General features: G+C 41.5%; 1 protein-coding gene across 3 annotated transcripts in view; it reads left to right on the top strand.

Moving 5' to 3' along the window:
• The window catches only part of LOC140486205 (uncharacterized), a 67,246-nt gene that overhangs the window by 21,736 nt on the left and 29,817 nt on the right, over positions 1–15,693 (top strand). For all 3 annotated transcript variants that reach the window (XM_072585021.1, XM_072585020.1, XM_072585022.1), the window contains exons 2-3: positions 638–817; positions 13,088–13,172. In XM_072585021.1, the coding sequence (XP_072441122.1) occupies positions 638–817; positions 13,088–13,172 (265 nt within the window). The remainder of the gene's footprint in view (positions 1–637; positions 818–13,087; positions 13,173–15,693) is intronic.

The following is a 15,693-nucleotide window of genomic DNA, read 5'->3' as shown; positions in this document are numbered from 1 at the left end:
TCAGGTATTCCACTCAAAACCATTCCACTTGTTCTGTTAAAAAAAAATCACTTTTTCTCATGTCACAGCTGTTCAACAGGTTTCCTGTCACTCCAATAACTTTATACTCAGTCTAGTGGTGGCACGGTGGTGCAGTGGTTAGCACTGCTGCCTCACAGTGCCAGGGGCCCAGGTTCAATTCCCACTTGGGCAACTGTCTGTGGAGTTTGCACATTCTCCCCGTGTCTGTGTGGATTTCCTCCCACAGTCCAAAGGTGTGCAGGTTAGGTGAATTGGCTATGCTAAATTACCCGTAGTGTTAGGTGTGGGGGAATGGGTCTGGGTTGGTTGCTGTTCGGAGGGTCAGTATGGATTGGGCCAAAGGGCCTGTTTCCACACTGCAAGTAATGTAATCTAATCTTACCTTTTCCCTTTGATTCCATGGGCTTCAACAATCTTACAGAGAAACTCTGCTTCACACCTCATTCTATAATGAATCTTCTGATTCAGGGATGGGAGTGTTATCAATAATTAATGATGTATTGAACCAAATACAAGGAAAGTTCTTACAATTTTCAGATATATGGTACATAATTGTCAAGGTAAACTTTTAAAAATTGTTTTACAAGAAGTTGAATACATTTTCATTTGCTTTCAGGCTACAGAGATGGATGGAACTCAAGACAGCCATGTGACTCTTCTCAGAGCCCTCCTCACTGAAAAAGACGAGGATCTCAATCAGCTCAACAAAGAAATGAAGAAACTTCAGCTCATCAACAAGCAACTATTAGAGGAACAATGCTTGGGAATGTCAACAAATAAAAGATTTCAGGACAAGGTAATTTTTCATTTATTGATTTCTCTACTCTTGTAATGTATAGCTGTGTAAATAGGAACTTCATATGTGTGGAGAAGATATCATTTTAAGACATTGAAAATCCACAGGATATGCATTTTATACTTTCTAAATGCATCAGAGTTAAATAAATTCAAAATAATGAAATATTATTATCTCATAATACTGTGGCTGTTCAATCTTAATGGGGAGTGCATATATTCTGTTTCAAATAGCTAGTTGATGAAGGATAAGACTGGAGTCAATCTTTATTCAATTATACATTAATTTACAGAGTGAAACATTATAAACATCCATTTGCTAACTCTACCACCCAGTTCCAGTAAGTGTCTCCTCAAATGTGTGTAATTGAAACCACTTCCTTCTCCAAAAAATCACTCAATGTGAAAATTCACTTCTGTGATATATATTGGATACCAAGTGAAATAGCTGGTGGATTATTCACCACATATTTCCTTCCCATTTACATTGTTATGCCCAGAACCTGCCAATTTATTATGGTTCCCAATGAGATGTCCCAAATTGTTAAACTCCTGGATGAAGAGGGTTAAACTGGCTCCACTCCTTTAAAACTGGGTTAAAAACTGAGGGTTAAACTGGCTCCACGCCTCACTTGGTTGCAACAACATTAGTTTAAAAATAGATCCCTTTTCTTGTGGATATCTTTCTCCTCCTAAACTAACTTGGATTTAAAAAGAGCCAATGTGTTCCAGTCTTTCTTCTGTTAATAAAGAGTGAGCTTATTACTTAAATTGAAACTGGACTTTTAACTCCTGTCCTGTTGCATTCTGCAAAAGGGAAAACAAAAAATGTGTTTGTAGTTTGGAACATAATCAGAGGAGGTAGCTTGCTGTAGGATGGGGGAATTATCACTTCCTTGTTTTCTTTGTTGTCATGAAAGATCACAGTGCCTTTTCCTAATTTGACTTGCCTCTTCCCCCTTTCAACTTCTTGTCGCATTGTTAGGAATGACATTCCATGAGTCTTTCTTGCCAGATAGCCACTTAACTTTCACAGCCATTTTTAGTTTTATCAACTCTCTTTTAAAAAGCACATTCTGTAAATACAGGTAGAAAATGTTCACAACTTACTTCATGATTCTTACCTTGTCATTGCAATACTGAGTGGCTTTGAGAGACCATTGGAAATGAGTCAGAACAAACTGCGCAAATTAGTTTGATGGGAATTAGCTGGTCTGCTTCTCCTGGACCCTGCTAACCACTCCACTTGCTGATCTGTACATTTATATGCCAGTGTTGAACTGGGGTGGACAAAGTTAAAAATCACACAACACCATATATCATTTCAGCTGCATGATGCTGTAACCTTTTGCTATAAATTCAGTGTCTTATGATCCTATTCCACTGCTACGTCATGAAGGAGCAGCGCTGCAAAAGCTAGTGCTTCCAAATAAACCAGTTGGACTGTAACCTGGTGTTGTGCAATTTTTTCACTCAGATCTGTACATTGGCACCTGTCTCCTATTCGACCCCAATCTCACCACACTAGGCGCACACTCTCATTTGGCTCTGCAAAAGGTCATAAAGAAAGGGTATGTAGTGTTTCAGAAAGAATGGCAGGTGGGAAATGCCATCTGGTGCCAATAAATTTACTTGGGTGGTACAGAAAGGTGATGTACTCCAACAGACTGCTAGTGATGAGGAGTAATCAATTGATTTATGAAGATGAGTTTCAATATTATGAGATTCCAGAATTCTGATATGGCATTACCAAAATCATTGTATCACAGGTTACCTGTGTAGTCATGGAATAACTACATTTCAAGTATAGCCTTACTGTACCCTGACTAAACAAGTAAAAATGATTGCGGTTTGCATACTCCTCAAACACAAAGGTTTCGTTCGGTTGTACAGCCAAAAAATTAAATCAAAAATGAATGTGAGTGACATGAAAAATAAAGGTTTGCATTTATTTTGAACTTTATGAGTAGGTTTAAAATTACAAGCAATTTTATACTGATTTACAATTATAATTGCAAGGCTTGTTTGTCCCATTGAAAGAACACAACATTCAAACTATAACATTACAGCATAAGCTGAAGAGTATTAATTGGCTATGCTACACCTGTGACAAAGAATTACTCCACAACAAAATGGATGCTTTTATTGTACTTCAACACTTAGGAGTTGAACAAATTACAAGCTTCAAAACAGAGGTATTGTATTGTCAGCTCTTAACTGGACCTTCTCAATAATCAGAAAGAGAAGTAAAGATAATCAAGATAAAACATTGTTACCCACTGAGGTCACTCATATATTCAGTAAGTAGCTGCATCACTGTCATCTTCAATAGATATAGGGGTGAGGGGGCAAGTACTTACCTAGTTCAGGCTTTCAGAAGACAATTTGCAATTGAAGTTCTTTGTTAAAAATCACACAACACCAGGTTATAGTCCAACAGGTTTAATTGGAAGCACACTAGCTTTCGGAGCGTCGCTCCTTCATCAGGTGGTAGTGGAGGGTAATTCTGTATGTTAGGATTGAGTCCTCCACTACCACCTGATGAAGGAGTGACGCTCCGAAAGCTAGTGTGCTTCCAATTATACCTGTTGGACTATAGTGTTGTGTGATTTTTAACTTTGTACATCCCAGTCCAACACCGGCATCTCCAAATCAGAAGTTCTTTGTGGCAGACTCCATCCACAATTTTGTGATACAAACCAGCAAAGGCTGTCCAGCTAGTGATTTTTAGTATTATGGAGGAATACTGCTACCTATATATTCTATTCTGGAATAGATCAACATCGCTTCCCCCCCCCAAAAAAAAAGATTAAGAAGATAGCCTAGACCCAAACCTTTTCATAATTTTAAAGGCAAGTCAAAAGCATAGTGTTCTGAATGTGATTTATTTGGTCAAACTACCAGGCTTGAAGCAAAGCACCCTTTATTCTTGCACTAGAGGTAGAATACAGACAAAATAAGAAATCCCATAAACACACCTTTGGCAGGTGCAAATTCAGTAAAATAGATTGTCTCACATGCAACATTTCTCCAGTCCAGGAGGAAAGAATATCATGAGAAAATTCTAAGAGGAAGAGAAAGAGAGAGAACTCAAGCCTTTTGCTCCAGCAGGAAAAGATATATAGCAGCATCAACACCATAACAGCTACTGAAAACTAAACTAGAATCCTGGTTCTGTGGGAGATTGCTTCTTTTGTTAGCTCAAATCTAGCTACATTGCTGGGCTCAGAGCAGATAGCTAGTTTCCAAGTTTACACGACTGTTTACAAAAAGAAATGACAGAACAAATCCTTATTAATTCAGATGGAAAACCTGCTGCCCTGTTGGAGAAATAATATTTCTGGTAGTCTGTTTGTCAGAGAACTGCCTCCAGGCATCTAAGCCATGAAGATAATTTGAATTGTCAACTATCTCGATTGTTTGCTTTTCCCAGAAGTGGAAGAAGAAGAACCTGATAGGTGAGAACAGGAATGAACCAAATGGCCCCTTGCTCCCATATTCAGTCTGCTCAAGACCAATATTCTCGCTCAACTCCACTTTCCTGCCCAATTCTCATATTCCTTGATTCCGTGAGAGAAGAATTATATCTGTCACAGCTATAAATTATACCTAGTAATGGAGCATCAATTTAGCCTGGGGACAAACAATTCCAAAGTTTCACAACACACTGAGTGAAGAAATTCCAATTCCTATTTTGAAACTGGGTTGCCAGCTTCACAAGTGACCTTCAAAGTTTTGTCTATCTGATATCACCTTTCAATTTTGCTAAACTCCAGACAGCAGTCATAGGACAATCCTCTCATCCCAAGGAACAACCTAGTGAACCTTCAATCTGCACAAATGTATCCTTCCTTAAGTATGGAGGCCAAAACTGCATAAACAGAACTCCAGCTGTGCTCTTGCAAAAGCCCTATACAGCTGGAACAAGACTTCCTTATTGTTGTATTTTGTTGCCCTTGCAGTAAGCTTTCATAATTGTTTGCTGCACCTGGAATAAGACCTCCATCCAAGTCAACCAAGAGGGGATACATTGCCAGGGCACCAATGCCACCACGGCCCTGAATTTCCTCACTTCTGGCTCTGGTAATATCTGCAGAACCTCACAATCTGCTGTTGACAAATACATTCCCAGGCGACCAATGCCAGGATCACCACTTTGCCATTGAAAGTAAGAGCCAGAGGACTCACACATTAATTGCAATGGCTAGATTCCCACAGGATCAGGACCCATAGAAATTCAAGGCACCTTCAAATCAATGACAAGTATCTGTCAATTGAATTCCGCTCCATCGATGTTCAACTGATATGTGACTGCTGGAAAGTTTCCATGCATGTCTATGCAAGGTAAACTGAAAACTGCCACAGGTCTCCAAAGCTCCAAACAGAATTAGTGTGTGACTCCTTAGAAATGAAGGCTGTCTTCTAAGAATATAGTTGATGGTGCTACTCGGGTGTCGTACCACTAATGCAGAGGAACGTTATAACCAGAGCTACATGGCCACAAAGGCAGCCAATCAGCTGAAGGTGCAATTCAGGAACCGGGCAGATCTGGAGCATCCTCTATTCTGTGCCACCAAGGGTGTTGAGAATGAGGTGGCCTGCTATGCCTTGCAGATGGAACTACAGAAGGTGCAAAGTGCAGACTAATTAGCATTCTCAAAGGATGGGGAGCCAGATAACCTCAGGGAGCCCACAGCCACTCACTAACCATAAGAAACCCATATAGACCCACTCCAGTGATTCAGATGAGCTGAGTAGATGCTGCCTTACAATGCAACAATGCTGAACTCGCTGCCTGGTCCCCACTGCTGTCGTCCCCTCTTTCAACACATTCCCACAATCAATAATTCCTCCAACTCATGTAAATCTTTTGCTCAGCTTCTACTTTGGTATGTACAATTGTCTTCAAGACTGAGCATTGTGTGAAAGGCAACAGGCAGCAAGTTGATGACTGGACAATGGAGAATTCTCCGTTGTGCTATTGCCCTGTGGCATCAGCAGAGTTACAGGGATGCTGCTCATTGAGCTGCTCTGACAGATTTTGCTGCAGACATCCTGTGGGGTTTCTCAGGACCCTGCCGAAAGACAGTCCACCTGTATAGGCACAGGCTCAGTTGCTGGGCCAGGAGGCAGTTTGTGGGAATTTGAGTGGCTGGGCAAGGCATGAAACATGGTAACAGCTTGAACAGAATCCTCACTTCCATGTGCCCTTTCTCCGCCTACTCTCTCATGGTCCACCTGCGAGCCAAGAACTGAAGACAACCATTAACAATGGAGCCATGGTGTCTCCTAGATAACTGGTTAGGCATTCTGCAACCCTGCTGGCAGCAATCAGAGTGCTTAATGTCAGAGGGATACCTCCAATTCTAATGCCTCACTTTGGTGTTGAGCTCTTCTCTCCTGCAATGAAACAGTAGGTAGTGAGTGTGAGAAATGAAAAGTTTCAAGATAAGCGAGCATTGTGTTGATGTGAGATGGATAAGTTATCAATAAGTTGAGACAAAAGTGTCAGTGTTGGCTATTCAGATGTGGATGTGGTAAAGTGTCAAAGCAGACAAATATGTGAAGCTGCAGGGTGTGGTTGTCTCAGGTGTGCTGTATGGGAATTCAGAGTGTGTGGGTTGATGCTTGAGAGATGCTATGCATCTTTCGTACACTAGTGTGATCATTGAACCTCTTGAAGAACTGAACTGTGCTTCAAAGACCACACTCCTGCCTCTCTGTTTTATCTAATTTCAGTCAACCACCTGATGAAAAAGCAGCACTTTGAAAGCTAATGCCTCCACGTAAACTCATTGGACTATAACCTGGTGTGGTGTGATTTTTAACTTTGTCCACCCCAGTCCATTACCGGCATCTCCAAATCAGGCTTTGGCTTTGGATACTCACAATCACAGTATAGCATTCAGTGAAACAAAAGACAGACATGGGAGGAACTTGTGGGTGTGGAATCTTTGAATCTTCTGACTGTTAGAGTCCCTCTAAAAGAGACTCTTCACTTGAGCAGTTAAAGTGAGTACTGGTTAGCTCAGGTGGCTGAATAGCTGTTTGTAATGCAGAGTAATGCCAATAATGTGGGTTCAATTTCCACACTGCATGAAGGATTCTCTTTCTCAATCTCTCCCCTTGCTTGAGGCATGCTGACCCTTAGGTTAAACCATTACCAGTTATCTTTCTCTAAGCTCAATGGTCTGGTAGGATTATGAAAGCTATACCTTATGTTCAAGTTCAACCCAAAACTTGTATTCATAAGAACATGAAAAAATGGAGCTGGAGTGGGCTGACTGGCCCCTCGAGCCTGCTCTGCCTTCAACACGATCATGGCTAATCTTTTCATGGACTCAGCTCCACTTATGCCTGCTCACCATAACCCTTAATTCCTTTACTGTTCAAAAATCTACCTTTGCCTTAAAGATATTCATCGGGATGGCCTCAACTCCTTCACCGGGCAGGGATTTCCAAAGAGGAATTCAGAGGAAAACACGGGAGGAAAACTCAGTAATAAGAAATGAAGGCTGGATATGTAGATGTCAGAGAGAGAGAGAGACAGAGCTTTGTCTTATGCATTACACAATATCAATAAAATCTTCACCTATGTGCAGGAACCCTAAAATATATAAACCAATAAAAGGAACCCAACAAGATATTACTTTAAGTGGTCAAGTGTTTTCCCCAATTGCATATTAATCATTCCAATGCCCCTTTATAGAGAAAACTGTCTGGATCGACATTTTAATCAACCTGATTAATTATGACAGACCTCTTGAGCAGATGGGACTTGAACCTAAGCTTTCTAGCCCAGAGGTAGGGACATCACCACTTTGCCCAAGAACCCTGAGAACTGTCTACGTACAGTTGAATTGGTGAACGCCCTTGTCCCAGCTGTTAAGCTACAGCATCTTTGCATGAAAATCTTAGCAAGCAGTTGAACATTTCAATATTGCTTGTTTTAAATATGCTGCATCAGTGTGGTTGATATTGTAGAATATTGCAAAGGATTTACTTTAACTTAAGCATTATTATTCTTAAATCGTTATTCTTTAATGGTGCTCTTTTGATTTACAAATTACATTAGTCAACTTATTATAAAACAAATAGTCATCTACTTTTCCATGCTTTGGTTATAACGAAACACCTCACCATGGTAATTGCAATAACCCTTGCAAGCAGTGGGAAAAGGTCAAGTAATTATACACCATGAGTTGTCACATGATTAAATGTCACATCATAAAATGTCCAGACACAGGTCAAACTACAATTGGCAACTCTACCTCAATTACGTAACTACAATAAGTGATAAGATTAAATATTCAGTTTTCATTTAGCTACAGAGTGTGTGTTTTTTAAAAAAGTCTTATTAAAATGCTTGACTTCAAATAAATAACAAAATTCAGATCATGGAACTGAAAAATCCCATCAGTTGCAACGATGAGGCCCAAAGCAGCACAAACCCAACTGTTACCATAGTGATGTGGTTGGTGCAGCGAAAGCTAGATTAAGCAACCTGGATATGTGCCAGAAGTCTTAAAGCAATATCAGCAACTGCCACATGAAAGCTCAGCAATATAATATTCAACTTTAAAGCAATATATCATTGCAGATAAACTCAATGAATACTTCTAAGGTGGAATGTTCACCTTTCCTAATAAGTTATCACTTTCTAATAAGAAAACACTTACCCCATCTGTCGTACAAAAGGTTAAGCCACAGTGTAACACATAAAGACAAGGAAGATCCCGACTCTGATGGCTGGTATGCAACAATTTAGCTGATCTTACCTGATTGTGGAATTAAAGTAATAAACCTCAGCATTTGAATTGAGGAAGACTTTCTGCTCCTGAATGCTATGTAGCATTTTCTTGCCAGAAGTAGGTCTGGATAGGTGTAGACTCATCCATGATACTTTCACAATGTTATTGAGTCTGGAAATCAAGGCGCAGGCAAACGTAATTGAGGTGTTAATGTCCTTTCAGACTCAACCAATGGCCAGTAATTTTCACATGTGAAAGGGAGAAAATTGGAAGAAAAAGCACTGAATCATGAAATTTTATTTAAAACTAATAACAAAACCAAACAGCAAATATATTACAAAATGATTGACCTGTACTGTTATGGGATGGGGAAGGTGGTTATCACCCATAAAAATGATTGTAACTCCAGGTTACTGGGATGTACAGATTAGAATTAGAATCCTGACACCAGGGTCTGTTACTCAATATTTCACCACAGATTACACAGCAATGAGTCCTGAAGTCAATCATCATTGAAATCAGTGAGAATTTCAACTTTCCTGCTACCACATCACAATGAGAAACTCCACTAAAAACTTACAAATGTAACTGGGTTTTTAATTTTCGCATTAGTAAGAAAAACACTTGATGAACAACCGACCTGGATCTAAGAAACTAATTTTATACATGTGGGCAATTTATCAGGTGTTAGAACATTTTTAAAACAATTAAGTGTTTTCCAATATATTTATCTCCACTCCCATGTGTATGCTTCAGTCGTTAAGAAGATGTGTCAGCAAGGCTTGTCCAAATGCACAGGGGGGAACAGGCCGGTCTGTGGAGGCAAAGACTCTTGTCTGCACAGGCCTCTGGGCTAAATGCTATGGGAACAGAGCTACCGCGAGCATGGGAATGTCCAGTTTCCCCCATTGATAGATTGGCAGCTTCCATGGAGAGCCAGTTCCAGCACCATTTGATGTGCTGTATATGCTACAGACCTGCACTCCATTGCCCCAACCATTGGCTCCCAGGACCGGAAGCATGCCGACATGGGGATGGGGAACAAGCCACACCCTCCAGATACTCTTTCCTCACAAGGAGGCAGAGCAATGCCTCGAGGCCTCCAGCCAGACAAGGAATCACATATATCCCCCTCAGAAATTTCCTCTCAGGATACTCCAGAGGTGGCCTGGCCTTCCACCTCCAGCCTGCCTACCCCCTTCTGACCTTCGCAAATTCAAGCTGGGAAGGGTCAACTTAGAGTCATAGAGTCATAGAGATGTACAGCATGGAAACAGACCCTTTGGTCCAACCCGTCCATGCCGACCAGATATCCCAACCTAACCTAGTCCCACCTGTCAGCACCCGGCCCATATCCCTCCAAACCCTTCCTATTCATATACCCATCCAAACGCCTCTTAAATGTTGCAATTATACCAGCCTCCACCACATCCTCTGGCAGCTAATTCCATACACATACCACCCTCTGCGTGAAAAAGTTGCCCCTTATGTCTCTTTTATATCTTTCCCCTCTCACCCTAAACCTATGTCCTCTAGTTCTAGACTCCCTGACCCCAGGGAAAAGACTTTATCTATTTATCCTATATATGCCCCTCATAATTTTGTAAACCTCTATAAAGTCACCCCTCAGCCTCCGACACTCCAGGGAAAATTGCCCCAGCCTGTTCAGCTTCTCCCTGTAGCTCAGATCCTCCAACCCTGGCAACATCCTTGTAAGTATTTTCTGAACCCTTTCAAGTTTCACAACATCTTTCCGATAGGAAGGACACCAGAATTGCACGCAATATTCCAACAGTGGCCTAACCAATGTCCTGTACAGCTGCAACGTGACCTCCCAACCCCTGTACTCAATACTCTGACCAATAAAGGAAAGCATACCAAACGCCTTCTTCACTATCCTATCTACCTGCAACTCCACTTTCAAGGAGCTATGAACCTGCACTCCAAGGTCTCTTTGTTCAGCAACACTCCCTAGGTACTTACCATAAAGTGTATAAGTCCTGCTAAGATTTGCTTTCCCAAAATGCAGCAGCTCGCATTTATCTGAATTAAACTCCATCTGCCACTTCTCAGCCCATTGGCAACTTGCTTCTGTTTAGGAGACATTCAACATGTCTGGGTCATCCAATCACAAATGCCCCACGGATTATACATCTAAACCTCCAAAGTCCACAGGCTTCAGTGCTAAGCAGGCTCCCTCCACCTTAACTGCAGAACCTGGAGTAACATTGGAACATTGTAGGAAGGAAAGACAGGGGCAAAACAAAAGGGCATTTTGTGCCCTTAGTATATAAAGTCTTGCATTTGCATAGATGTTATTGGTTTTCAAATCCATCAATTTGTTTGAGTCTGTGAATGTAACTGTGCCAGCATGATGCTGAACCTCACAGCCACTTAAGACGTGCAATGAATCGATGTGTATGTTGAGAGCCTGCTGTAGGAAGTGGAAGCAAGATGAACAAGGCATATATAGGGCAATGGGAGCTGTTGGCACCGTTTCCTCTCTTGGTCAAACATCCCTATTCTTTCCCTGATGCTTGTGTCCAAAGGTGCTGGTGCTGAATAATTGGTCAGCAAACTCTGGGGTATAGAGGTGTACAGTGCACAGAGAATCAATGTGTTAGGATCTCCAGGGATTAGGCAGGTCACTGATCTCTGATCTGTACAGTGCATGGTTCTATTTTTAAAGGTATTTGTCATGTAGAAGGTCTCACATCGGTGCTAACTCTTGCAGCTCCCTCCCTCACAGGTTGAGACACCGACCCTGTCCACCCCCAGTGTGGTTGCAGCCACTTTCTTTCCCATTGTGTAGTTTTGATTTCTAACATGATAAGGCAGCAGCAATTCATTGGGCAGTGACTTCCAGCCTCTGATTTGAGCCCCAGCCAATCCACATGAACCTGCACCTGCCAATCTCTCCCCTTTGTGTGTGTTGTAGGAGATTCCCAGGTGTAGTCATATACTGTACTTCCAATGTCCACCAACCATTCCCTGGTTTCTCTGGACAGACCTAATGGCCTTATTGCAATCCAACCCCTCCAGCGACAATCAGACAGCCCTGGATAAAAGACTTTTTCACTTCAGGCTGCCTGGCACAGACAGCATGGGGCCTGAACAGATACCAAACATTCAACTTGAATCAAAACCCATTCAGACATTCTCTTTACTGTCGGAAAACCAATTGACCTCAAAGGCAACGCCAGAAGCACAATGGCAAGCACAGATTTTGTGTGAAGATAAGGGACCCGCAATCAGAATAATTGCAGGCCTCAACCTCACCTGAGGCAGTGATACCCACAGCTATTCGTCAGATGGGTTCCAAGGAGCTAACCCAGAGAGTATTCGAAAGGTGGTGATCCCTGGCAGCATTCCAAAGAGCTATCCCCAGGAATGTTCCTATGAGCCAGCAGTTAACTCCAGTGGCTGTTTCCAAGAGCTACCTCCAAAACAGGAAACCCGACAGCAATTCCAAGAGCTATCAAACACAGGCCTTTTCTGAACCAGGGGAACCAACAGCAACTGACAATGAACGAAGAACGCCAAATTCCGAAAATCACTGACCCAACTGATATCACAAAGCCTCAGGCATGTGGTGAACACTGGCCCACAAAACTTGCCCGATAGATCCACGCTACATTCTACTGCATCAAAGGACTCAACCCAGACTGAAGGCATACACAGTCCAAAGTTTCCTTTCAGGTATAGCAAGCAGGAATAGCCTTTTGTACTTCAAAATCAGTGGTGAGTTTAAACTCATGACACTCAAAGTTTCCAACTTCACTAACAGGGATGGAAAGGAGGGTGGTGACAGTGCATGGGGCTCTGAGGATAGGATGCCTGACTAAAGTTTCTTTGATTAAAACTGTTTAGATTCTGATAGTGTTTAATCTGTTTAATTTAATAATGTATTTAATTACTGTTCTCTGTATAATTGATAATGTTAAATTCAGTTTAGTACTTTTACCTGTATTTCTTGTATTACACTTAGCTTTCCTATTTAAATAAACACAGAGATTCTTTTGCCCTTAAACACCCGTCTACCGCTGTCTTCATTTTACATTCCCTAAATAAGTCCAGTGTGTAGAACCTGAGATGGTGGTGATTTGAATCACCTAAAATCAGTAAATTACTAATTGCAAACCAGAACCATACAGATGTGCTCCTATATCTGCCTATACTTTTACTGCAAGCGCTTTCTGTGGAGGCAGTTGAGATTATTAATCTGGATTCACCATTAGGCCATGATTTGCGATTTGCTGAGATGATCTGAACAAAAAAATAAAGCTTTGACCCTTAATTTTATTATGCTGAACAGGACCAATTATAAAACTATTTATCTGGCCAGTTTGCTGGCATGGAATTGTCCTAATATTTTCATTGAAGATTAATGCCACTTGATAAATAATTCATGACCTTGGATTTAAATTAAAACATTCAAATACGTGAAATTAGTGAATAAATGCATTACATGCAATTTTTAATTTTTAATTGCGCTTTTTTTTATTGTTCAAACTATTTAGACTAACAAAGCTCTTGAAAACATGGTAAAAGGAGACACAACTGATTCTAATCACACTGCACCCGCAGTGCTACAGCAAAGAATCGGTAAGATTCCCTTCCATTTATTCCATATATGATCTAGTTTAAAACTTTAAAAGGAGCATCTCATTGATTACTTCAGTTCTGACCAATATTGGTGACAGCATACTGACTAAGACACAGCTTATCTTTGTTTTAGCATGTATAACATGTGCCATGGTGGCACAGTGGTTAGCACTGCTGCCTCACAGCACCAGAGACCTAGGTTCAATTCCCGCCTCAGGCGACTCTCTATGTGGAGTTTGCACATTCTCCCCGTGTCTGCGTGGGTTTCCTCCGGGTGCTCTGGTTTCCTCCCACACTCCAAAAAGATGTGCAGGTCAGGTGAATTGGCCATGCTAAGTTGCCTGTAGTGTTAGGTAAGGGGTAGATGTAGGGGTATGGGTGGGTTGCGCTTCGGCGGGGCGGTGTGGACTTGTTGGACCGAAGGGCCTGTTTCCACACTGTAAGTAATCTAAAATGTTTCAAAATTGTGAGGACCTTTTTGACAAGTCATAGAAGGAGAAATCAAGAATGATGATTTTAAAAAACCAGCATCTTAAAAGAGGAGAGTTCCAGAGGCTGAGAGTTTTTAGGAGGGAATTTCCTTCAGGAATATGAAAGCACAACTACTACAGTTAGCTTGAGGCTAACATTGGATCAGGTGCTTGAGCCTATACACAACAGAGTTGAGAAGAATGAGCAGTAATATTACATGTAAAGGTTCTGAGTGTACTTGACAGGGAAGATGCTGAGAGGATGTTCCCCCTATTTAACAATCTAGAATGGGGACATTGTTTAAAAACAAGTTTCATTTAAGTTGGAGATTACAAATTTCTTCTTTTGGACATTTGTCAGCATTTGGAATTCTCTTCCACAGACAGCACTTGAGGTTGAGACATTGAATATGATTAGAGTAGATTAGATTCCCTACAGTGTGGAAACAGGCCCTACAGCCAAACTAGTCTACAGTGACCCTCCGAAGAGTAACACACCCAGACCTATTCCCCCTAACTGATGCACCTAACTAGTATGTGGAAGGTTTGTGTTAATTTTTTCAACTGCAAGAGAATCAAAGAATATGGGGAGTTGCGGGGCGGGGGGGGGGGGGGGTTGCGCACGGGTGGGGATGGTGGGGGGGCGGGGATGTTGTTAGGGAGACAAGTTGACAAGACTAAAATTAGGTAAGCCACAATAATTAGGTAAGCCACAATCTCATTGAAAAACAGGAGGCTTGAGGGGCCGAATCATGTACCCAAGGTGTTCTTTTGTTTGTTCTTTAGGAGGAGCACGGATATCTCAAATCTCTGTAGGGCTTGGGGTGGGGTAATCAAATAGGGAGGTGTGAGGCCATGGAACTATACTAATATTGATTTTTGTTTTGGTGGATGGGGCACCACTACATGTCAATGAGCACAGGGATCATGGTCTGATTGAAATCTGGAATGAGTTAAGGTTTTGTAGCTGGAAAATTATTTTTCATTTTTTTGTTAAAATTGAATTCATCTTTTGCAATCTAAACTTTGATCCTATTCTGCAAAACCAGAATGGTCCCATTTCCACCCAACAATGATGAAAACCTATCTTGCCAACCATATTCTACACCTCAGTGGAAGTGCAGAGCGTAGAAACCCGAACATTCAGAGTCCAGACCTCCAATGTGACAGCCCGAATGAGAGCTCCAAAGGAGGGGAAGGATGAGACCCGATGCAATAATCTTTGCCTTCTTCCACAAATTGCGCATTGGGAGTGAGCTGGAATTGCCATGGGATTTCGGGACCTTTGTGTATTTTAAAACATTTAACATAAAAACAAACTCACAAAGCCCAGAGTGACAAGCAGGTTCAAAACAAAAACTGATTCTTTCAGGCCACAGATTTCAATACACATTTTGAAATCACATTCCGTAATTCAGGATTGGTTGACTTTGACAACTGAAACTCAATAACCTCATAATCAGCATATGTAAAGTGGTATTCAGTACACACTGAAGTGGAGAATACCAAATCAGTTCAATTATAAGCAATAAAACAAAATTGTTCAGAAGTGCAATTATTGAGGCAATGAATTTTCAAAGTATTTAAAATCTTTTCCCAAAAGGGTTTTTTTTAAGGTTAGATTCCCTACAGTGTGGAAACAGGCCCTTTGGCCCAACAAGTCCACACCAACCCTCCGAAGAGTAACCCACGCAGACCCTTTTCCCTCTGACTAATGCACCTAACACTATGGGCAATTTAACATGGCCAGTTCACCTGACCTGCACATCTTTGGACTGTGGGAGGAAACCCACACAGACATGGGAAGAATGTGCAAACTCCACACAGACAGTCGCGCATGGCTGGAATTGAACCCAGGTCCCTGGAGCTGTGAGGCAGCAGTGCTAACCACTGAGCCACCATGCCATCCCTACAAATTTAACTGATGCTCTGTCTCCCAGCAATCCCCCACTATTCTGTCCCACTATACATTTCATTTTTTAAATGTATTTTGGTGCATTTTCTTGCATTTTGAAGTATGGGATGATTCAGTATTAAGGAAACAGGCTCTG

Source organism: Chiloscyllium punctatum, chromosome 15, assembly GCF_047496795.1.
Source record: "Chiloscyllium punctatum isolate Juve2018m chromosome 15, sChiPun1.3, whole genome shotgun sequence".
NCBI lineage: Eukaryota > Metazoa > Chordata > Chondrichthyes > Orectolobiformes > Hemiscylliidae > Chiloscyllium > Chiloscyllium punctatum.
Note: the sequence above shows the minus strand (reverse complement) of the source record. Positions and strands in the feature narration are given on the sequence as shown.